General features: G+C 43.2%; 1 protein-coding gene across 2 annotated transcripts in view; it reads left to right on the forward strand.

Annotated features, from left to right (window-relative positions):
- Positions 1 to 24,776, forward strand: part of CRISPLD1 (cysteine rich secretory protein LCCL domain containing 1) — a 198,643-nt gene that overhangs the window by 160,362 nt on the left and 13,505 nt on the right. The window contains exon 13 of one of the 2 annotated variants that reach the window (XM_029591502.1): positions 2,574 to 2,649. The exons of the other annotated variant lie outside the window; for it this stretch is intronic. Coding sequence (XP_029447362.1) covers positions 2,574 to 2,649 — 76 coding nt within the window. The remainder of the gene's footprint in view (positions 1 to 2,573; positions 2,650 to 24,776) is intronic. 2 annotated transcript variants of the gene reach the window in all.

A 24,776-nucleotide genomic window follows, 5' to 3' on the forward strand; every position in this document is an offset into this window, starting at 1 on the left:
ACACAAGGCTGCGCAAAATCGGCAGCCTGCACGCGCCGAGCCGCGCAGCCTGCCTCCGTTCCCTCCGCGTCCCCCCCACCTTCCCCTCCCTTCCCCTATCTACCCCACCCCCCAGCCCTACCTAAATCCCCCCTACCTTTGTTGTGCAAAGGTAGGGGGGATTTAGGTAGGGCCACCCCCTGACCCCGGACACGCCCCCGGACATGCCCTCTCCTGCCCCTTTTACGAAGCCCCGGGACTTACGCGCATCCCGGGGCTTTGCGCGTGCCAGTGGCCTATGCAAAATAGGCGCGCCGGCGCAGGGCTTTTAAAATCTAGCCCTCTATGAATTGTAAATAGAGCCGTTGAGGACGATGTTATACAATAGTTCCAGTTAGCAAGAGTAGTAGGTGTGGTACAGCATAGTTGGTTAAGTACAATACAGATACTAATCCGTTTTCTTAACCCACAGACAGCCAACCTCTCCTGGGTGCCTGCTGCTAAGGAGGTACTAGGGGTGTGCAATCAACCCTAGCGCCTCCTTGGCAGTGCAACCCCTAATTAAAATATTCCATGGCTCCCTTCTAGGAGAGGTTCCTGAGTGCGCATTAGGAAGCGGGCGCTGAACACTCAGCGCCCACTTTCGGCACTTTTTTTTTGCATCGGCCCCATTGAGTGCACTGGCCACAGTTTTAAAGGGAAACTCTACAAAGAATATATAAATTGCCCTTCATATATGCAGCCACTAATAACCAATATTTTCCCAGGGACTGTGAGGGTGAGAATGATAATTGCTATAGTAAATTATATTTAAGTTTCTTGATGCGCACACTCACATTGATGAATCATAAAAAGAAAATTATTCATGAAGAAGCGCATTCCTTGAAGAAAAACTTGTAGTTATGTACAAGTTTCATAAAAGCTACACTGTATTAGCTATACATAGTTTTCCAGTGTGTGCCAATGGATAAGCACACAAAGGCAGAAACCACTATGAAAATATCCCATAATTTGACATTTGAGTGTTGCATCTTCCACTCTACTTGAGCACATTGCTGACTTTGTAAGTGGAAGTGCTGTTACTAGGGATGTGAATCGTTTTTGGACGATTAAAATTATCGTCAGATAATTTTAAAATCGTTCTAAATCATTAGAGTGCACGATACAATACAAATGCCCCCGATTTATCGTCAGGGGCATTTGTATTGTATCATTAAATAGGGCATGGGAATTATTTGGGGGAGGGCGGGAAAACCGGCACACCAAAACAACCCCTAAACTCACCCCGACCCTTTAAAACCAATTCCTTACCCTCCCCCACCCTCCCGAACCCCCCCAAAATGTTAGGTTACCTGGTGGTCCAGTGTGGGGGGGGTCCTGGCGCAATCTCCCGCTCTCGGGCCGGCGCCATTTTGGCTGCCACTAATTAAAATGGCGCTGATGGCCCGATAAAAAAAAAAACCCCACCCGACCCTTTAAATCGACCCCCCTTAGCCTCCCCCTCCCTCCCAACCCTTTTTTTTAGGGAGGCCCGCGCCGCTAAAAAAAAAACCCCACCCGACCCTTTAAATCGACCCCCCCAAAACCTTTTAAAATTACCTGGTGGTCCAAGGGGGCCTCGGGGGGCCTCGGGGAGAGATCCAGGGGGGCCTTAGGGAAAGATTTCCCGTTCCCAGGCATCAGCTGTTCTAAAAAAACAATGGTGCCGATGCCCCTTTGCCCTTACCATGTGACAGGGTATCCGTGCCATTGTCCGGCCCCTGTCACATGGTGGGAGCACTGGATGGCTGGCGCCAATCTTTCCCCGAGGCCCCCCTGGATCTCTCCTCTCACCCCGAGGCCCCCTGGATCTCTCCCTGAGGCCCCCCTGGACCACCAGGTAATTTTAAAAGGTTTTGGGGGGGTCAGGAGGGGGGGGGGTTGATTTAAAGGGTCGGGTGGGGTTGTTTTTTTTAGCGGTGCGGGCCTCCCTAAAAAAAAAATTAGCGATGTGAATTGGAATCGGAAACGATTCCATTTTACATATCTTAACGATCAGATTCCCCCCCCCCCCCCAGCCGAATCTGATCATTAAGACAATCTGGCACACGATTCACATCTCTAGCCGTTACTATAAGAGAAGCCGAGTGTTTGCAATAAAAAAATAAGTAATTGGGTTTGTCTGCTTGTTTTCTGTCAATGATTAAAAAATTTTTTTTTATTAAGATGTTATAACTAATAACAATATTTAAAAAGGAAGCATACTTTAAATTCCAAAAAACATTTGATATGAATTCAGTATGTACCTTTCAGGTATCAAATACCTATTATTGGTGGAATTTGCTATCATCGTTCAAATTGCAACCAGTAAACTTCCTAATCTATATGTATATTTTCTACATAAGGCAGAAGTGGAGTGACCATTCGCACAATAGGACAGTGCTTGAGGGCCCACAATACTCTCCCCTAGCTTCAGAGGGGTAGTTATTGGTCAATGTCCCTTACTGCTTCGTGGCGCAGATCACTGTCTATCCACCCCTGATATAATGGGTCAAGATTATGTTATGAAAAGCTCTATAAAAATACTAACGTGCATGCTATTTCTGCTGTTTCAGGGTTTATTGTCCTCGTAACTGCATGCAAGCAAACCCACACTATGCACGTGTGATTGGATCCCGTAATTACTGTGATGTAAGTTTTTAACATTTGTTTAAATATACCCATATTATTGTGATGCTGTAATATTTTTGATAATCTTTCTAAAATGAAAGTATAAAACTCTTGTTGTCTACCAAAGAGAAAATAATATTCCGTTCCCCAAAAGACATGACATCCTGATGAATCGAACATGGTTGATCTTTTAAGCAAATATTTGACTGTCTATTTCATGGAATTTTCTCTTTGAAAGATTTTTGTGTAGTTTGTATAGGATTTCACATTCAGAGTAATTAGTCTTTTGATAATATGCCTTAGCTGTGAAGGATTAGAAGTTCACTAAAATATTGGTATGGCATACATAAGGTTACTTACTGTTCAGCGTAATCTAGAGCAGGTTTGGCAGTGTTTTTAGGCGAGGCTGAAATAATGCAACTTCTATTTGTAAAATTTGGACCTAACAAAACACTTGGCTGGATATGATGCATTTTAGCATGGTTAGTAAACATTCTCTCTCTCCAGAGACCCCATGACTCCACCCCTGCTTCCACCCTCCTCAGGCCCCTCCTGTTTCTCACCTTAGCCCCTCATAGCTCATCTCTCCTGAAGTGGCCTGAGAAAGTTGCTGGGACACATCCTGGGCTTGGCAGTGGCAGCAGGCTGTAAATGAAATAAAAGCCTGCATTCATAGGCCTTGCCTCCTCATTAGTTTCCTTGTGAGAGACAGGGTCTGTGAACAGGGGATGTCTCACTTACTTGCAACCTGCTGCCACTGCCATGACAAAGATTGTCCTCAGCAGTTTTTCACAGATCTCTTCAGGAGAGATGAAGCAGGAGCTGCAGGTGATGGGATGGTGGATGGTGGGGAAGTGATGTCTGCATGGGGATGATGGAGGAGAATGTTTTGAGATTCACTGGTAGAGGTGTAAGGGTGGGGAGAAGGAAGACAGAGCAAGCATGTCAAGGCAACTGACTTCATGTGCTATGCCTTGGCCTACATGCCAGGAGTTACTGACCTCGATCTAAAGGCAGCAGTGCATTTATTCATTTCATTCATTCATCATTGATTTATTCTGTCACCAAAGTAAAGCAGTTTGTAGCTTCATTTTATTTACCTATCTTAGGGCCTCATTTCCTAAAGTATCGCAGGCCTGCGATGCTTTAGGAAATGAGGGGCGGGGGGCCGAAACGGGACGCGGGCCTGCGCTAGCCGGCAGCGATCACACCGTTGCGGTGCGATCGCTGCTGGTTTCGCACCCAATTGCGCCACCATAGGAGATGTAGCTATTGGGAGCGAAATAGGATGCAAAAAGGGCCTTACCTTTTTGCTGTCCACGGCGTCGGCGCAGAGTCGGCCCCGGTGACGCCACGACTCCTCCTCTTCTGGGGCCGACTCCGCCCCCATCCTGGTATCGCACGCGATAAGGGACTTTTCGCTTGCGAAAGGTCCCTTATCGCGTGTGAGCCACTAAGAAAATGAGGCCCTTAGAGGGTCATTTTTCAAATCGCGATAACCACATTGCGAGTTGAAAATGTAAATTAGAGAAAGGGGAGGAGATTGAACGGGGTTTAGGAAAATTAGGGGCCTGTAGCGCTGCGGGCGATAATGTATTGCACATTATTGCCCGCAGTAGTGCCAGAAATAGCTACATCTATTTCATTGGTGCTACAGGGGTGATAGTGTGCAGATCAGCTGCAACCATGGTGGGCAAAAACTCACTGCCACGATATGCCCGTCTGCTCACTTTTGTCCCCTATCTTTTTTCCTCGCGGCTCATCATTCTACTATATTTATAGCTATGTTTATAGCGGAATGATGAATCCAGGGGTTAGAACTGTTGGTAGTTATCTTGCCAGTCTCTGCTTCTATGGGCACTTAGGTTACCTTCTATATAGTCTCGTTTACGACAGTGAACCAGAAAAAAAGAATAATCTTTTTGAATTATGGATTGGTGTGCTGCTAGTTTATGCGTTGTTTGTTTCTCTCACTTTAAAGATAAGTTTTAATTAAAAATTATAGGTGTAAATACTACATTATATAACACTGAAATGTGACCATTATGTCCTTCAGTTGAGACCTATGAGTCACTCTAACTAGCAGAGCTGGGTTGTATCTTAACACCTGGAGACTTAGTAGTTGACCAACACTTCATCAGTGCTGTTGCAGATATGCAAATTTGTTATTTTACCATTACAGTCATAGAGAGTATAACAACAGGATATGTGTCTTCAAACAATGGTTTTCATTTGATTTATTCCAGAGCCCTTTAAATTTTAATTCAAATTATTTTAGAACAATTGTTCCTCAGTTTCTTAATGATGATTACCTTTAGTCTTACATGTGGTGAAACCTTTAAGAGATGTTTTCATTACTTTTATCTGCAAATTTCGATGGAAAGTAACAGGTGAAGCTGGATTATTTTTTGTTTGCTGCTAACTTTGCAATTGACAGCTATATGTCTTTAGCCTTTAGCAAGTAGTTTGGCCCATGCTGTACCTCTCAAAAATAACATGGGCAGCTGTGAGTCCCCCTGTCTCACCTAGCCTCCCCCTGCACTTCTCCTATTCAAGTCAAGAACCAGTTGGATTTTAGAAGTAAAATCCACAGCTTTATCTTCAACAAACATTCCTTCCTCAGATACCTGAGCCACAAATCTTCAACTCTCAAGTACCCACTCTTTTGGAATTAGCCAGGCAAAACCCCAAATTGATATATTTCCCCTTGCTCCATGACAAATTTTCAATCAGCAACTTGTTGCCCGGAGACATTTAACTGGTTTAAAAGAAAAAGTGCTGGGGGCATTCCCAGAGCATGGTTTCATATTTTCTGGTTAACATCGATATCTCAGTGCTGAAAAAAATATGTGATGTTAAAAAGGCACGTACTTTCAGCCACTGAAGAAAGGATTGCTGCCAGGAGTGGGGGAAGGCCAGGGAAGAGAATCAATGTGAGTATATGTCTTTTTACCCATCATTTTTTATGTGTTCTCACACTGCCTACCAACTGTACTTGAACTTTGTGATAAGGGAGGGAGGCTCACTCAGAAGATTCAACAGCATAAAGGCTACTAAATAGGGCCAGATGGTAGAAACCTCCAGAGCATGTATTGAAATTGAAAGGAGTACATTGTTCAGCAGGCTTAGGGGAGGAGTTAATGTGGGGCTCTAAGGTTCCTGAGTGTTGGGTGGGCAGGAACTCCAGCCTCACTTTGACATAGGTTCGGTATTTAAAAATCTTCAGAGTCAGAAAAAAGGAAGCAAAGGTTTGCTAATCCTCCAAAGCCTCAGTGACAGCAGCGACAGAAAGGCTGCAACCTATGGACAGAGTAGTTGCCAGCAGGGCACTGAACCGAACGGAATCTGAGTGATAAAGGCCCAGGTAAGATGTAAGATGCTTTAAGAGATGAGCTGTGGATTTTTTTTTCTCTTTTGAATGCCAAAGTGGCTGCAGAAAGCCCAGAAGAGTCTGTTTTTCTGCATTGAATGCAGGCAAGGTCTGGGCGCAAAAAGATTGTGTTTGAACAGTGTGTTTTATTTTTCTCTTTCTCTCTTCAAGTCTAGTTAAATGGTTACATCGGGAGGACGCCAGGTGCAAGAAGACTGTTCAAAACAATGCAGATTTTTACTAACTTCAGCCTGAGGGCTGCCCCACATTAGTACAGTGGGTAGGACCTAGGAGTGGAAGATTGTTTTTTTTTTCTCCATTCCCTCTTTTCCTTTGCTAATAGTCTTTCAACCCTCCGGAGAGCGATAAGGATCCCAGAAGACAAGAGGACAACTGATGAGCACTTGACAAGATGGCACAACCAGTTTCACTATTCTGGGAAACCAACATTGGAACCTTAACCAGTAAGAGCAGCCATCTCATATGATGAGATACACTGAAGAAGCACACTGGGGTGGTGAGGACATAACTTGCAACTCACCTTGAGCTTGGATTTCAAAAGGTGAGCAATTAAATCTGAAATCCAAATCAACCAATTAGTGAATGATCTCCTGAGACCTCAGCTACATCCTGCATTATATTGACATTTCAAGAAAACAATTTTACTGGTACTCATCATTCTTGTGATAATGAATATATGTTTCAGAACAGGGACCAAATTGGCAGTGTTATATGGAAATTTACAGCGACAACTCTTAAGTCAAGAATGAGTGACTAAACAATTTGTAAGACTGTACCATTTTTGTGAATAATAAACTTATGGGATCACTAATGGAAACGGAAGCCTTTGTTGCCTCGCATGATTTGTTTATTGACCTTCACCTATGCTCATTGCCTAGACCATCCCCTCCTCTGTCAGCTTGTTTCTGGACTGCTGGATCAGAGCCTTGGCTCACCATTGTTCCAGTGCATCACTGTTCATGATGGGCTGATGTCAGCCCAAATGTATTGAAATCCACGTTGGAACTGACCATGGCTGTGCGGCCACAGTCAAAAGGTTTGGTCTAAGCCTGTAGTTAAGCCACTCTGCCCTGCATCAGGACATCTTGCCTGTTTAACTGAGAATCCAAGGACTGAGCCTAGCATTACCACTATCATCATACTCCACCTTACTTACTGACACCTGCTCCCCTACACTCACCCCTTCCCCAGCTAAACCTCCAGTCTTGTCCAGAGATGGGGGGAGAGCACCAAAGCTGAACACAAAGTGGTTGTTGCCACCTCTGTGGCGCAGGCATGATCAAGAGTCCTTACTGAAAAAAGGAAAGACCCTCCAAAATAACAATGAAGAATCTTGCAGCAGGTGCCTTGCCAGGGTAAGATATGAGAAGGAATGGAGGTCTTGCAGGATCATCAGAATTAACCAGTATTGCAAGGGTGACTCAATGCTTGCCACCACAAGTGAGCTGAAGGCTTGATAGTTTCATAGGCATAAAGAAGCTGATCTGCTCCAACTTACCTGTCTCTTCTATGAAAAGACTACATTCATTCTCCAACATGTCTTCCAGCTCCATAAACCTCAACAGTAATTTCTCCTGGGAAAGCCAAGTAACAAAAGGAGCCAGAGGGGGGTCGGGGATGGTAATTTGCCAATGCATGTTATTGTTGGCTCTTTCACAAGGACTTGGGACCTCCTAAAACTATTAATAAATTAAGACAATATAAAAAAAAAGCTGAAAATAAGATGGCATATGTTTGAAATTTTTTTTTTTTTGCTGTTGAAAAATTAAATGGTAGAAATATTTTTTTAAATTTAGGTTTCCTGATAATTCAGAGATTAAAAATCAATGATCCTAAGGGGTAACAAATGGATTAGACAATCACTTGTTTTCTGAAATAACCCATCATGATTTTTCTGTCAAACACATATAGTCTATTTTAGTAGTATAATTATGGTATTTTATACTGTTCAGTGTGTCTTGAGGAATGAACTGTGTTCTTAGGGGTTTCAGGAGCATGGGTTTTTTGCATCATACAGAAGTCAGGCAATACTTGATCCAGTCTAAAATGGTGGTTGTGATACAGCTGCTGAAGTGACCCTAGACTAGACTAGACTGAGTTTCCTTCAGCTCTCATCTCAGTGTATTTTAGTACTTGTGATCCTTTTTTTTTTTTCTACTGAAATTGAATGAAGGAAAGGGGATGAAAGGGTCAGGCTAGTACTTGGCAGCAGGTCTGTCAAACTGTAGAGCAGCAATTATTTGGCTCCAGAGGGAGCTGTTCACCTTCTTTGCCAACCAGAGGTATTTATCTTATGTGTAGTACTGTATTTAAGCAGTAAATTAACAGGCAACTGCAATAATGGTCACTAGCCACCGACAGAGATAAAGGGAATGTAGAAATGGTTACCAGTAGAGTTGGGATACATTAATGGAAAATAAATTGGGTTTTAGAGAACGTAAAGAAGTGAAAAGTAGCAATATAGTGCTTTTGAAGGCAGAAATTAGCTTCAGCTTCTAGGAAATGTATTCTGGCAGCTTGCTGTGGCTGTTGACCCGTAGACTCTGTTGGATGAGTTAGAACATTTTTTGCTGTTTAATGAAAGCCTTTTATCTTCTGTCTTCAAGGATTTTATTTTTATTTCTAGCCATTAGAGTCAAACATGGCTTTCTCTCTTCATTCCCAGCTAGTACTTTACTACTAAAGTGTAAATCATTTGAGTTTCAATTTGTGATTTTATAGATATGCTATTGTTTAGCAATTTATAGAAATTATATATTTCCTTATTAAAAGCTTTTCTGTCAGTAACTTGGATGTTTCTGCATGCTGGCTGTAATACATTTTGATCTGACATTTTATAAGATATCTTGCATAAAATCATCAGGCTTGATATTGAATGGAATTTGCTAGGATGGATCAAGAATTAAGTCAAGAATAGAAGAAGGCTTTGTATAAATAACTGGTATTTTGGATAGAGTAATTTTGGTAAGTGGAACTTCACAGGATTTGTTTATAGCATCTCTACTGTTCTGCTTTTTATTTTTTTGTTATTTCAAGCTTTATTAGAGCCTTAGAAAATGCGATACAAACAGTGAGACCAGCTTATACAGAAACAGAATACAACAGCAAGAAATACGCCTCATACATAAAGTAAAGGCAGCAAATGAACACACAACATAACAACTCCACGTCAACATTCAGTGGAGGTGCTTAGTCTGAAGAAATGCAAAATCCTAGCTGACTAGGCTAACTGGACCAGAAAGAATTCAAAGTCCCACTAGCGCACTGGTAACCTAAAAAGCTCTAAAATCCAATTGTAATGCTATATATACTGTTCTGCTTTTTAAATAATAGTCTAGGAGCTTACCAGTAGGTGTGTTGTATGTTATATGGATAACAAAATAGCAGGTCTGCCTTGGAAATGCTGCAGGATAACTCAATAAGCCATTAAAGAAGCACAAATAACTGAAAAACAAAAGATTCACTTTGAAAAATGCTATGTAAAGGACATATAAAGATAACACAGGAGAAAGGTTAATAAGTTAAATAATAAGAGATTACAGGCTAAAAGAAAAAAATAATCTATAAAAATGTGATTTCAATTTATTTGGATTCAAACATTAGAAAATGTATACACATGGGAGTAATTTTCAGTCATTTCTGTATGAAAGCAACACTGTTTTATGCTCAGAAATATCATGTTACAAAATTGCCTTCCTAATATGTGGGTAAACTTACGTGCATAAGCCACATATAAGCATAAATGTATTTGGATTCAGGAGATACATTTCAAGAGGCAGCATCTGGGTGGGTTTTTCATTTATGTGCATACTTTTTTTATTTTTAAAAGTATGGAACTCATTTTCTAAAGGTTTTACAAGAGTAAATGAGCTTTTGAAAATTGCTGTGTTTATGGGTGTAATTCCATTGAAAATTTGCTCCATAGGGCTGAATTTTCAAAAGATTTTCCATGTGCAAATGGACTTTATGGGCCGGATTTTAAAAGCCCAACATGCACCGGGCTTATTTTAAAAAGGCCTGGCAAGGCGCGTAAAGCCCCGGGACGCATGTAAGTCCCGGGGCTTGCAAAAGGGGCAGTCTGGGGGTGGGGCGGTCCAGGGGCAGGGCATGGGCGGGGTGGGGTAGTCCGGGGATGGGGTGGGGGCAGGGTCAGAGGCCTCCGACACAGCGGCCATTGTCTCCAGGCAGGCGCAAAAGGTTAGATAAAAATTTTGGGGGAGTTTAGAGTAGGGCTGGGGGGGAAAGGTTAGGGGAAGGGGTGGGAAGGCCAGGTTAGGGGGAGGGAATGGGAAAAGTCTGAAGACGTCGGCGTGCGCAAGGTGCACTAGTGTGCACCTCCTTGCGCGCGCCGACCCCCGATTTTATAACTTGCGCGCGCCTGCGTGCACAAGTTATAAAATCGCGCGCACATGTGTGCGCGCCGGGTAGCGCGCACATGTACACCCGCACGCAGGTCTTAAAATTTACCCCATATGCATAAATGGGCTTTTGAAAATGTTACTTTTATGTGTGCTCCAATATGCTTAAACTCTCAGCAAAATTTCCTCTACAAATGTGCAGGTATATGTCTGTGTGGTTAATTAATGAAGGGGGCATTTTCAGTATGAAATTATGGAAATAAATGTGTTTTTTTTTAAATTTGTGTAATTTTGGAAGACTATTACAAAATTACCCTCACAACATATTGTCACCTCTGTGCAACCAAATATAAACACAGTTCTTGACTAGGTAATTTCTTTACCTTTGGGATGTTAAAAAAATTTGCCTTTACATCATTTTACACAATAACCTAGGTCTTATTTTGTTCATTGCTTTGGGTGATACTTTGGGGCTGGGAAAGCATTTAATATGAACTTTTAAATAAATAATATATTGAGGCAGCCATGTAGTCTTCAGACGATGCGGAAAGAAGGTGCTAGATGATTTACTTTGATATGATGCTGAAAAGGTAGACAAATATTTACACAGTTATAGCAAAGTTAAATATTCTTTTTGAACTGTATTTCTTTTTTTTTTTTTCTTTCAGGAAAACAGGTTCCTAAAAATTACTTAAAAAAATTGACAATGAAAAAAATAATAAGGTAGATATATATAAAATCTAGATGCTTAACTTAAGGATTTAGATGCATATATATTCCTAAGTGAAAATTCTGACTCCTGCTGTTGCGTGCATCGGCCGTGCTAGGGCTGCGGCCGGCCCTGCTCACCTTCCAGACACAGCCTCAACAGCTCCTCCGGTCCCTCCCGCAGTCATGGCTAGCCGCCTGTGCCCTCAGGCTCCCAGTTCCTCGGCCTCCACGACTCCAGATCCGGTTCCCTCCTGCTCCGGTGCCCTGTGGCCCTCACGGCATGGAGAGGCCTGCACCACGCCTTCCTGCAGTCGGCCCCTAGGCACCATGGCAGAAAACCGCTCCGTAGCACCCAGCGATGACGTCACCTGAGCCCTGTTTATAAGGAAGGGTTCAGCTCTTCATTCTTCGCCTTGGCAAACGGGTCGTCACACTTGTGTGAGCTTGTTGCCGTCTTCGTTCCTGCGTTCCTGTGCTTGTTCCTGTGTTCTAGTGTTCCTGTGCTTGTTCCAGTGTTCCTGCGTCTGTTCCTGTGTTCCTTATCTCGTTCCAGTGTTCCTGCATTTGTTCCTGTGTTCCCGTAGTCCTTCCTGTGTTCCAGAGACTGTTCCTGTATTCCTTCATTCCTGAGTCCTATTCCAAGTTCTGCAACCAGGTTGTACCTTCTCAGACTGATTCCCGGTACTGACCTCAGCCTACCTCTGACTACACTTGGACTGATTCCCGAAACTGACCTCTGCTTGCCTCTGACCATGCTTGGACTGATACCTGGAACTGACCATTGCTTTGGCTGACCATCCTCGAAAGGATACCTTGGCTTTGAACTTTGCACTCCATTTGGACACTCTCTTTGCTTCTCCTGAGACCACCAGGCTCACCTGCATTGATGCTGTCTGCGGCCTTCCTCGAGCTAGACCACTAGGCACTGCCTATCCTGTCCGGAGGACCTTCAGTTCCTGATTTGTACCCATGGTCTCCGGTACTCTCTGTTCCAGTCTAGCTCGTCTGTTCACAGCTGCGCACCTCTACTCTTTGTGGGCACACGTCTCCACCTCTCCTGGAGACCCCTAGAGACCCACCTATGCCCAGGCAGCCCGGGAATCCAAGGGCTCAACCCACGGAGCCCCTGGGCCATTATTGGTGAAGCTCCAGCTTGCCTCTGTCTCCTCGTGTGCTCCGCCTCCTGGTGGCAGGAGTCTTCTGGGATCCCTCAGAGGGCCGTACCAACCCTGCGCCAGGGCAAGGGTCCACCTCCAGAGCAACACCTGACCTCATGAATTCCCCAATTTAGACACCTATTTTAACTAGATGCTTACATATAGAGGCCAATGCAATAAGCAGCGCATAAAAATGTGTGTCTAAACTGGGCACCCGATGCAGTATGGAATTGAGGTGTCATGCTAACACAGATGTGCTAGGGATCAATTGTTCATCCCTAGTGCATTCTTGGCATTGGGCACCCAGGGCTTTTGGCACAACTATAGGTTAGGAAAATGGACAATCAATTTACGAGCATTTGTTTTCTTAACTTGCACACAGCCATGGATTAGGTAAATGGACACTGATAAATTGAACGTCCATTTCCTAAGCCGGCTGCCATCAATACTTTTTTTTTCATGTTGCTGCTTTCTGTGGCTTCCCATACTTAGTATTGCACAATACTACTAAAAGTAGGAGGAACCACAAAAAGCAAGACTTTTCGCTTTTTAGTAAGACCTTAAAGCCTGGCAAGACAACACCGGCATTAAATTTTCCTCGTTAAAAAGTGTGCGACAGGTGCACGGCAATTTTTTGCATCAGTGGTAATAGTTAATAGCCTCATCTATATGGCATTTAGATGTGATAAGTGCTATTAGCTACACGTGAGTTTGGACATGTGTTTTGAATGTGCTATTGCATCAGGTGTTATCCTAAGGTATCCAAAATTTGCAGCCATTTATCGGTTAAGCTGTGAGCTAGCCTGAGTGCACAATATTGCATCAGTCCCTTAGAGCACTAAAAGCATGCACTGCTAGGGGCAGGGTCAGAATGGGGAAAGGAAATTTGACACTCAGCGCTAGGCATCTAAGGTAAGTGAGGTGAATCAATACCATTCCTAAATTAATGAAATATTTATACAATTTTCAAAATAATTGCATACAAATTATTTGCAAGTAAATAGATAAGCAGCAAAAGTGAATTAACAGTTATCTCAATCAAACTCAACGCATAAAATATTAGAATGCCTGTTGATCCTCTTCAAATCCCCAATAAGAGAAGGAACTCCAGGAATTAAACTGACCTATAAATAACACTAGAAAACAAATAAAGGAAAATTTTATTATATGGTGAGAGAGAGCTACAATAGAGTCAATTATTAGTTACCAACATTTATCTACATGAAACATTGCCATCAAGAAATTCCATAAATTACTTAGGAAGTACTAAATTAAGTTTCAGGTAACCAAATTAAACACATTTTCAGTCTAAAATTTAGGGACCTAAATTCAACTGAAAATCTTCCCAACTTCAGGCATCTAGCTCTGGTGCTTATCTTTTTTTTGAAAATTGACCTGAATGTATTAATGATTTATATACCATATTCAACATTTTGATTCTAGATGACCCTTCATCTAGAACTGAAATGTTGGATGTAGAATAGGTAAATCATCTTTACATTTTTTTCTTTGTCATTATGAGATTGTCACACTATGTTGCCCATTTCAGACCAGCTAAAAGTACACACAGGCTTCCATAAGGCACAAACTTCTATATGGTTTGTGAGAAAGTGTACCTAGGAACATGTTCAGGATGAAAGAGTAAAATACTGTAAGATAGATGTTTAAAGCAGGGATGATAACTTTAAACAAGTGTGCAGGAGCCCGAACATGCATGTAATGAGTGTGTGAGTGGCACACATTGGAATTTTAAGTCATGTGTGCAGTTGCAAGCATATGTTTTAAAATACACCTCCCGCATGTAATTACGTACTGAATCTTAAGAGATTGTGTGAAAAATCGTACTTTGCATATCTTTCCTAGGACTTTGCTGGCTTTTATGTGCATATGTGGGTGGATTTTAAAACTTGCTCATGCAAAGGACACCCCCTAGGCTACTTTCTAGTCTCGCCTAATGGATGAGAGAGGGAACTATTTTAGATCTAATTCTGAGTGGAAAGGATTTGGTGAGAAAGGAAATGGTGGTGGGCTGCTTGGCAATAGTGATCATAATATGATTGAATTTGATTTAATGACTGGAAGGGGGACAATAAGTAAATACATACCTCTAGCACCAAACTTTCAAAAGGGAAACTAATAAAATGAGAAAAATAGAAAAAAATGAAAGGTGCAGCTACAATGGCAAAGCGCGTATAACAGGTATGGACATTGTTAAAACAATACTATCTTAAAAGTGCAATGCAGATATATTCCACACATTAAGAAAAGTGAAAGGAAGGCCAAACAATTGCCTCCTTCAAAAATTGGAAGAAGGATCCGTCTGAAAAAAATAGGAGACGCATAAGCATTGGAAAGTTAAATATAAAACATTGTAAGACATTCAAAGAGATAATTTGAAAAGAAGATGGCCATAGAAGCAAAAAGTCTTAATAAAACCTTTTATAAATATATCCAAAAGCAGGAAGCCTGTGAGGGATTTGGTTGGACCATCAGATGATCGAGGGGTTAAAGGAGCACTTAAGGAAAAAAATGGTCACCACAGAAAGACTAAATTAATTCTTTGCTTTGGTACTGGTAAGGATGTTGGGGAGAAACCCATTCCGGAGACAGTTTTCAAGGGTGACAATTCAGATGAACTCAATCAAATCACGGTGAACATGGAAGATGTAGTAGGCCAGATTGACAAACTGAAGAGTAGCAAATCACCTGGGCCAGATGGTATACACCCCAGGGTTCTGAAAGAACTAAAAAATGAAATTCCAGACCCATTAGAATTAATTTATAATCTATAATTAAATCATCCATTGTACCTGAAGACTGGAAACTGGCCAATGTAACCCCAGTATTTGTAAATGGCTCCAGGGTTGATCCAGAGAACTGTAGCCCGGTGAGCCTGAGTTCAGTGCTGGGAAAATTGTGAAAACTGTTATAAAGAATAAAATTACATAACATGTAGATAGACATGGTTTAATGGGACAAATCCAGCATAGATTTACCCAAGGGAAGTCTTGCCTCACAAATCTGCTACATTTTTTTGAAGGGGTGAATAAACGTGGATAACGATGAACCAGTAGATGTGGTGTATTGGATTATCAAAAGGCGTTTGACAAAGTCCCTCCTGAGAACCATCTTATAAAACTAAAATGGCATGGGGTAGGAGATGATGTCCTTTTGGGCATTGCAAACTAGTTAAAAGACAGGAAACACAGAGTAGAATTAAATGGTCTGCTTTCACAGTAGAAAAAGGTAAACAGTGGAGTGCCTCAGTATCTGTACTTGGACTGGAGCTTTTTAATACATTTATAAATGACCTGGAAAGACTTATGACAAGTGAGGTGATCAAATTAGCAGATGGCACAAAATTATACAGAATGTTTAAATCACAAGTGGATTGTGATAAATTGCAGGAGGACCTTGTAAGACTGGGAGATTGAATGTCCATATGGCAGATTAAATATAATATAGACAAGTGCCAGGTGATGCATATAAGGAAAAATAACCCATGCTCTAATTACACAATGTTAGGTTCTATATTAGGAGTTGCAACACAGGAAAAAGATCTGTGCGATAGAGATGTGAATCGGTTCCGGAATCATTTCTGGAATTGTGTTCGTAGAACCGTGGGAAATCTGTTTCTCGCTGTTCTGACCACTTTTTTTTTTGGCTGTCTCGAGACGAAACCCCCCACCCCCCCCCCCCACCCCGACCCTTTAAATCTAATTATTTAGAATCCCCCACCTCCTGACCCCCCCAAAAATTTCTAAAGTACCTGGTGGTCCAGTGGGGGTCCTCGGAGCGATCTCCCACTCTTGGGCTGTCGACTGCCAGTAAACAAAATGACGTCAATGCCCTTTGCCCTTACCATGTGACAGGAGCTATCGGTGCCATTGGCCAGCCCCTGTCACATGGTAGGAGCAATGGACAGCTGGCACCATCTTTAAAAATGGTGCGGGCCATCCATTGCTCCTACCATGTGGTAGGGGCCGGCCAATGGCACCAATAGCCCCTGTCACATGGTAAGGGCAAAGGGCCATTGGTGCCATTTTGATTAGTGACAGCCGATGGCCCGAGAGTGGGAGATCATTCCCGGGACCCCTGCTGGACCACCAGGTACTTTAGGAAAGTTTTTTTTTTGGGGGGGGGTCGGGATGGTGGAAGATTCTAAATAATTAGATTTAAAGGGTTGGGGTGGGTTTGGGGTGTTTTTTTTTCTGTGTGCCCTTTCTTCCCCCCACACAAAATGATAAGAAAACCACACGGAAATTTTGTGGGGTTTTCCTATTGCTTTCGGGGACCCCCCAGATACTTGACGGATTTCAAAATAGCGTACGATATTTTCATCCATCAGAAAAACGATTCACATCCCTACTGTGCAACATAGTTGATATTACATTGAAATTGTTGGCTCAGTGTGCTGTGTCAGTCAAAAAAGCAAACAAATGTTAGGAATTATTAGGAAGGGAATGGCAAATAAAATGGAGGCTGTCATAATGCATCTGTATTGCTCCATGGTGAGACCACACATTGCATGCTGTGTACGGTTCTGATCATCACATCTCAAAAAAGATATAGTTACACTGGAGGAAGTACAGAGAAAGGCAACCAAAATGATAAAGGGCATGGAATGGCTGCCCTATGAGGAAAGGCTAAAGAGGCTAGGGCTGTTCAGCCTGGAGAAGAGACAACTGAGGGGAAATATAACAGAGGTCTACAAAGTTATGGAAAAACCTGAATGGTTAAATGTGAATTGGTTATTTACTCTTTTGGATAATACAAGGACTAGGGACCACACCATAAAGTTAACAAGTAGCACATTTAAAACTAGAGATGTGTGTCATTTAAGGTTTTCATGTTGGGCTTCGGGTCGGGCGCCTCGTGGAAAATATCATTTTCCTACAGCTCATTTTTTTTTCCAGTGATTTTCGACAAAAAAAAACCCCCACCCCAACCCTTCAAATTTACTTAATTACAACCCCCCCCCCCCACCATCCTGATCCCCCCCTTAAGACTTACTAAAAGCCCTGGGGTCCAGCAGGGTCCCGGGAGCGATCTCTCCTTCTAGAGCCATTTGATGCCACTAATCAAAATGGTGCCGGTGGCCCTACCATGTGACAGGGGCTACCGGTGCCATTGGTCGGCCCCTGTCACATGGAAGGAGCAATGGATGGCCCGCGCCATTTTCTAAGATGGCGCCGGCTGTCCATTGCTCCTACCATGTGACAGGGGCTGACCAATGGCACTGGTAGCCCCTGTCACATGGTAAGGGCAGAGGACCACTGGTGCCATTTTGATTCCTGGCAGGTCCAACGGCCCGAGAGCGGAAGATCACTCCCGGGACCCCTGCTGGACCACCAGGGCTTTCAGTAAGTCTTAGGGAGGATCGTGATGGTGGTGGTGGTGGTGGGGGGGGGGGGGGGGGTTGTAATTAATTAAATTTGAAGGGTTGGGGTGGGTTTGGGGTTTTTTTTAATAAATGTGCCCATCCCCCCATGCTAACCTGAAAAATCAATTTCAGGATTCAGCCCCCTGAACCAGGACGAATTAAGCAATTTCATTGAAATTGCCTAATTCGTAATAAACAAATTTCACATCCCTATTTAAAACAAACCTGAGAAAATTATTTTTCACTCAATGCACAATTAAGCTCTGGAATTCATTACTAGAGGATGTGGTTAAGGCAAGTTAGTGTAACTGGGTTTAGAAAAGGTTTGGATAAGTTCCTGGAGGACAAGTTCATAAACTGCTTTTAGGGAATAGTACTGCATGTTACCAGCATTAGTAGCATGGGATCTATTTAATGTTTGGGTACTTGGCAGGTACTTGTGACTTGGATTGCCCACTGTTGGAAACAGGATATTTGGCTTGATGGATTCTTGGTCTGCCCCATGTTGCTGTTGAACAGCTGTCTACATTAAAAAGTTGTTGAGTTGTTAAAGTTTTTTAAAGCTGTTTAAGTGGTGAGTACGCTTAATCAAATTTAGGTGTGTTTATAGGGCAGGTCAAGGGAGATCTAATTGATGACATGACATGAAAAGAATGGCATAGAGTCCAATAGGATAAAAGTCCTGCAGGAAACAAAATTCCCTATGGGATCCTTATAGATAGATATTTCATATGTAATGGGTAATAATATAGCAGAAAGAGAAATGCAAGCAGAAATTAGAAAGAAAAATACATTTGGCAACATAGTGCTAATGGGAGATTTCAAATACCGTAATATTTATTGGATTAGTGTCTTATTGGGGCATATTAGAGAGGTTACGTTTTTTTATTTTAAAATCCCATGTCCATAAAAACTGAGAGATACGCGCATGCTCATGCCCATGTGTTGCATTCCAGTGAGGACTCGAGGTCTCAGCAGAGATGGACAACAGAGAAGAACAATCTTTATTATATAGCCAATAATGATCCGAGAAGCAGATCAATAGGACAGTTCAGAGAGTATGACCTTCACGCTGGTCCATCAGGTAGTAATCCACAGCGTGGAGTAAATCGGTGACTACCTTCTCTAGGTGTAGCTTGTGTTGGCAACTCTGGTAGTTGTCCGCAGAGCGAGGTAAGCTGGAAGCCGGTGGTCTAGCTGCACAAGACAGGATGGATCCAGTAGTTGCCTGCAAGTGGTGTAACCCGAGAATCCATGCCACAAAGGTAGAGGAGCTGGAGCAGTACTCACACCGAATCTGTAGTAGAGATGGATGATCAGACACAGAGGAAAACCCAGAACTGGAACAGCAAGGGTTGTCCGAAGACGATGCAGGAACTCCCTGGAACGAAATGAGACAAGCAGCAATGGCTTTCCGAGGAGCGGATAGCCCTGAATGCGGCAAGGTCCCCGAGAAGCGGGTACCTAGGTCACTCGGAAGGACAGTGAAGCGAAGTCCCAGAATGGCAGAAATAGCAGGACAGGAATCCTTGCTAACTCCCGGCCGCCATGACATGTTTAAGAAGGGGGAGGAACGTATGCGCACATGCCTTAGGTAACCCCTGATGTAAGATTGGGCTGGGAGTGCCCATGCCATCCCGGGCATGCCATGAGGGTTGGCGTGTGGAAGCGGAGGCTGCCATCCTTCCCAGAATCAGTGTTGAATAGAGAAAGGAGGTGAGCAGTAAAGGTCATAGCCGCTTGCAACCAACGGGCACAACAAGAGGCAAGCAGAGGTCAGTTACAGGCATCAGTCCAGGTGTAGTCAGAGGCAGGCCAAGGTCAGTATCGGGAATCAGTCCGAGAAGGTACAACCTGGTTGCAGAATGTGGAACAGGACTCAGGAACAAAGGAACAAAAGAACAGGCGATGGAACACAGGAAGGACCACGGAAACACAGGAACAAACGCAGGAACACTGGAACAAGATCATGAACATAGGAACAGATGAAAGAACACTGGAACAGGCACAGGAACGCAAGAACGAGGACGGCAACTAGCTCACATAAGTGTGACGAGCTGTTTGCTAAGGCAAAGACTGAGGGGCTGAACCCTGCCTTTTATGCAGGGCTGAGGTGACGTCATTGGTGGGCACCGCAGAGTAGGGGTGTGCATTCGTTTTGAACGCATATGTAAAACGCAACTTATTTTTTTTTAACTTAAAAAAAGTGATGATGCGCAACGCATCACATTTTCAACTTATTCAACATAGCTACGTTGAATACGTTGAACCTAAATAAACACTTAAACCCCCACCCTCCTGACCCCCCCAAGACTTACCAAAACTCCCTGGTGGTCCAGCGGGGAGTCAGGAAGCCATCACTGTTTTCCTTTGCGAGGAGCACGTGACGTCGGCGTCACGTCGGAGTGACGCGGACGTCACGTGTTTCTCCGTGCCTCCGCTCTGGGACCCCCGCTGGACCCGACCGGAACTTTTGGCCATTATAAGATTACATCACAATTTCTACAGTTACGATTGAAAAGTATAACAGTTTAAAGAGCATCTTTCAAAAAAAGTAAAAAGATCTAAATGAAGAAAGCTATAAACAGCATAAGCACTGGCAAGTTACATGCAAAGCACTGATGAGGAAGGCAAAGAGACTTTGAAAAGAAGCTTTCTGTGGAAGCAAAAAATCATCATACATTATTTTCAAGGACATTCAAAATAAAAAGCCTGTGAGGGAGTCAGTTGGACCATTAGATGATCAAGGGGTAAAAGGGGCACTAAGGGAGAACAAGGCCATAGCTGAGAGATTGAATGAATACATTGTTTTCAGTCTTTACTTAGGAAAATATAAGGCAGATACTATGTCTGAAGTGATATTTAAAGATGATGATTCAGAGGAACTAAAACTATCTCATTGAACCTGTAAGATGTAATAGGGCAAACTGACAAACTAAAGAATAAAAAATCACCTGGAGCAGATGGTATGCATCCAAATGTGATGAAAGTAGTGAAAAATGGAATTGCAAACTTACTATTAGCAATCTGTAAACTATCATTAAAATCAGCTATAGTACCTGTCTGAATATTGGAGGGTGACCAGCGTATCTCCAATTTTTAAAAGGGTTCCAAGGATGATCTAGGAAACTACAGGTGAGTGAGCCTGACATCAGTCCCAGTAAAAATGGCAGAAACTATTATAAAGAACAAAATTACTGAACATATAGATAGTCATTGTTTAATGCGACAAAGCCAACATGGATTTAGTCAAGAGAAATCTTGCTTCTCCAATCTGCTACATATTTTGAAGGCATTAATGAACATGTTGATAAAGATGAGCCAGTTGGTATAGTGCATCTGGATTTTCAAAACACTTTGACAAAATACCTCATGAGAGACTCCTAAGAAAATTAAAATATCATGGGATAAGAGACAATGTTCTATTGTGAACTGAGAACTGGTTCAAAGATAGAAAACAGAGAGTAGAGCTAAATGGTCAGTTTTCTCAATGGAGAAAGGTGAATAATGAAGTGCTCCAGGGATCCGTACTGGAGCCACTACTTTTTAACATATTTGTAAATGACCTAAAGATGGCAATAATGAGGGAAGGTGATCAAATTTGCTGATGATATAAAATTATTTAAAGTTGCTAAATTACAAGAGGTTTGTGAGAAATTACAAGAGGACCTTGTGAGACTTGTAGACTGGGCATCCAAATGGAAGATGACATTTAATGTGGACAAGTACAAGCAATACAAAGAACAGGAAGTACAATCCATATTATAGCTACACAATGCAAGGTTCCACATTGGGAGTCACCAACAAGGAAAAGGATGTAGGTATCATCATGGATAATATTTTGAAATCCTCTGCTCAGAGTGTTGTAGTGGACAAGAAAACTAACAGAATGAGAGGAATTATTAGTAAAGAAATGGAGAATAAAACAGAGAATTTCTTAATGCCTGTGTATCACTCCACTGTGCGACGCAACTTGAGAATTGTGTGTAATTTTGGTCACCACATCTTAAAATGATATAGCAGAATTCATAAAGGTACAAAGAAGGGTGAACAAAATAATAATGTATACGGTAGGGATGTGAATCGTTTTCCATATCGTCTTAACGATAGAAATCGTGTGGCAGGAGAAGAAAATCGTGTTTGGCACGATTATTTCATTGAAAAATCGTTAAAAATCGTTTTTTCCGATTAGTGCGCACTAACTCGAGTTAGTGCGCACTAACTCCCCGTTAGTGCGCACTAACTCGAGTTAGTTCGCACTAACTCAAAATGATACAAATAGACACTTTCCAGGTCACTGAAGGTCAGTTAGGAATGAATATGTGTTCCTATTGGCTGGCAGCCCTCTTATCTATTGATGTTACCAAGGTTTCCACTGAGGTGATGGTTGGGGGGATGGGAAATGGAACTGGAAACTCATGAACACCAACAGAAAATGAAACAAAGTGTTCACACTTCCCAGGTCAGTAAAGGTCACTTAGGAATGAATATGTATTCCTATTGGCTGGCTGTGCTCTTATCTATTGATGTTACCAAGGTTACCACTGAGGTAATGGTTGGGGGGATGTGAAAATGGAAACAGTTGGAAGCTTGACATGTGATGATCAGCACTCACGTGACTAGAACTTCTTTTTTTATTATTTTTGTTAGCAGCACCTGAAATGCTAGTGCATGTTGAATTTGCCAATCACTGTGCATTTTAGAAAGGTGGTCCTGGCTGGAACTGTACACAGTTCAAATATATGTAATTGATTGTTGGTAAGTGTATTTTTTAAGTAGCCACACTGGCACAAGTATGTTTACTTTTCCTCCTACTTAACTCACTAGCTCAGCTTTGTAAGAAGGGCTTCTCTGCTTGAGTGAGGGTCAGGCAGCTCCCCCCTGTCTGTGAAGCCAGCCTCTCACTAGTAATGCAGGGAGGGAGCTGTCTCAGACTTCACCATCCTCCTCCCCCCCCCTCACCCACACACCATTCACTAGCTGGGACATGGGGGAAGTCAGGAGTGAGGGTCAGGCAGCTCCCCCCTGTCTGTGAAGCCAGCCTCTCACTAGTAATGCAGGGAGGGAGCTGTCTCAGACTTCACCATCCTCCCCCCCCCCTCACCCACACACCATTCACTAGCTGGGACATGGGGGAAGTCAGGAGTGAGGGTCAGGCAGCTCCCCCCTGTCTGTGAAGCCAGCCTCTCACTAGTAATGCAGGGAGGGAGCTGTCTCAGACTTCACCATCCTCCCCCCCCCTCACCCACACACCATTCACTAGCTGGGACATGGGGGAAGTCAGGAGTGAGGGTCAGGCAGCTCCCCCCTGTCTGTGAAGCCAGCCTCTCACTAGTAATGCAGGGAGGGAGCTGTCTCAGACTTCACCATCCTCCCCCCCCCCTCACCGACACACCATTCACTAGCTGGGACATGGGGGAAGTCAGGAGTGAGGGTCAGGCGGCTCCCCCCTGTCTGTGAAGCCAGCCTCTCACTAGTAATGCAGGGAGGGAGCTGTCTCAGACTTCACCATCCTCCCCCCCCCCCTCACCCACACACCATTCACTAGCTGGGACATGGGGGAAGTCAGGAGTGAGGGTCAGGCAGCTCCCCCCTGTCTGTGAAGCCAGCCTCTCACTAGTAATGCAGGGAGGGAGCTGTCTCAGACTTCACCATCCTCCCCCCCCCCCTCACCCACACACCATTCACTAGCTGGGACATGGGGGAAGTCAGGAGTGAGGGTCAGGCAGCTCCCCCTGTCTGTGAAGCCAGCCTCTCACTAGTAATGCAGGGAGGGAGCTGTCTCAGACTTCACCATCCTCCCCCCCCCCCCTCACCCACACACCATTCAGTAGCTGGGACATGGGGGAAGTCAGGAGTGAGGGTCAGGCAGCTCCCCCCTGTCTGTGAAGCCAGCCTCTCACTAGTAATGCAGGGAGGGAGCTGTCTCAGACTGGTATCAGGGTTAGGGCACTGTGTGCAGGAAGATCACAACACTCCTGGTATTAATAGGGATAGGGCACTGTAAGAGATGACTGTAGTAGATTGAATAAAGATCTGATGTTTCTGCTCTCCTCACACCAAACAAAAACAACACACAAGCAGAGAAGCCCTTCTTACAAAGCTGAGCTAGTGAGTTAAGTAGGAGGAAAAGTAAACATACTTGTGCCAGTGTGGCTACTTAAAAAATACACTTACCAACAATCAATTACATATATTTGAACTGTGTACAGTTCCAGCCAGGACCACCTTTCTAAAATGCACAGTGATTGGCAAATTCAACATGCACTAGCATTTCAGGTGCCTGCTAACTAAAATAATAAACAAACAAGTTCTAGTCACGTGAGTGCTGATCATTACATTACTTTTTTTGTCAAGCTTCCAACTGTTTCCATTTCACATCCCCCCAACCATTACCTCAGTGTTAGCCTTGGTAACATCAATAGATAAGAGCACAGCCAGCCAATAGGAATACATACATACATATTCATTCCTAAGTGACCTTTACTGACCTGGGAAGTGTGAACACTTTGTTTCATTTTCTGTTGGTGTTCGTTAGTTTCCAGTTCCATTTCCCATCCCCCCAACCATCACCTCAGTGGTAACCTTGGTAACATCAATAGATAAGAGGGCAGCCAGCCAATAGGAACACATATTCATTCCTAACTGACCTTCAGTGACCTGGAAAGTGTTTATTTGTATCATTTTCAGTTAGTGCGCACTAAATCGAGTTAGTGCGCACTAACGGGGAGTTAGTGCGCACTAACTCGAGTTAGTGCGCACTAACACGATTTAACGATTTTTAACGATAAATCGTTAGAATTTCTATTGCATCGTGTTCTATAACGATTTAAGACGATATAAACATTATCGGACGATAATTTTAATCGTTGAAAAACGATTCACATCCCTAGTATACGGAGCAATTCCCCTGTGAGGAAAGTCTAAAGAGGATAGGTCTCTTCAGCACCTGTAATCCCTGTCACAAGTTAAGGGCAAAGTGTGGCCAGCACAATTTAGAATGAGGGCAGCTGCCAGCCCAGGAGCAGGATATAGCTCCCTGGCTCTTTTCTAGACCACTGGGTGTTTGTGGTGAGTCCTAGAAGGGATGGGAGGGTGGGCGGGGCCTCAGTTTTTATATAAATGTTTGTACTTTTTTAAACAAAATA

Source organism: Rhinatrema bivittatum, chromosome 2 (genome assembly GCF_901001135.1).
Source record: "Rhinatrema bivittatum chromosome 2, aRhiBiv1.1, whole genome shotgun sequence".
Classification (NCBI taxonomy): Eukaryota; Metazoa; Chordata; class Amphibia; order Gymnophiona; family Rhinatrematidae; genus Rhinatrema; species Rhinatrema bivittatum.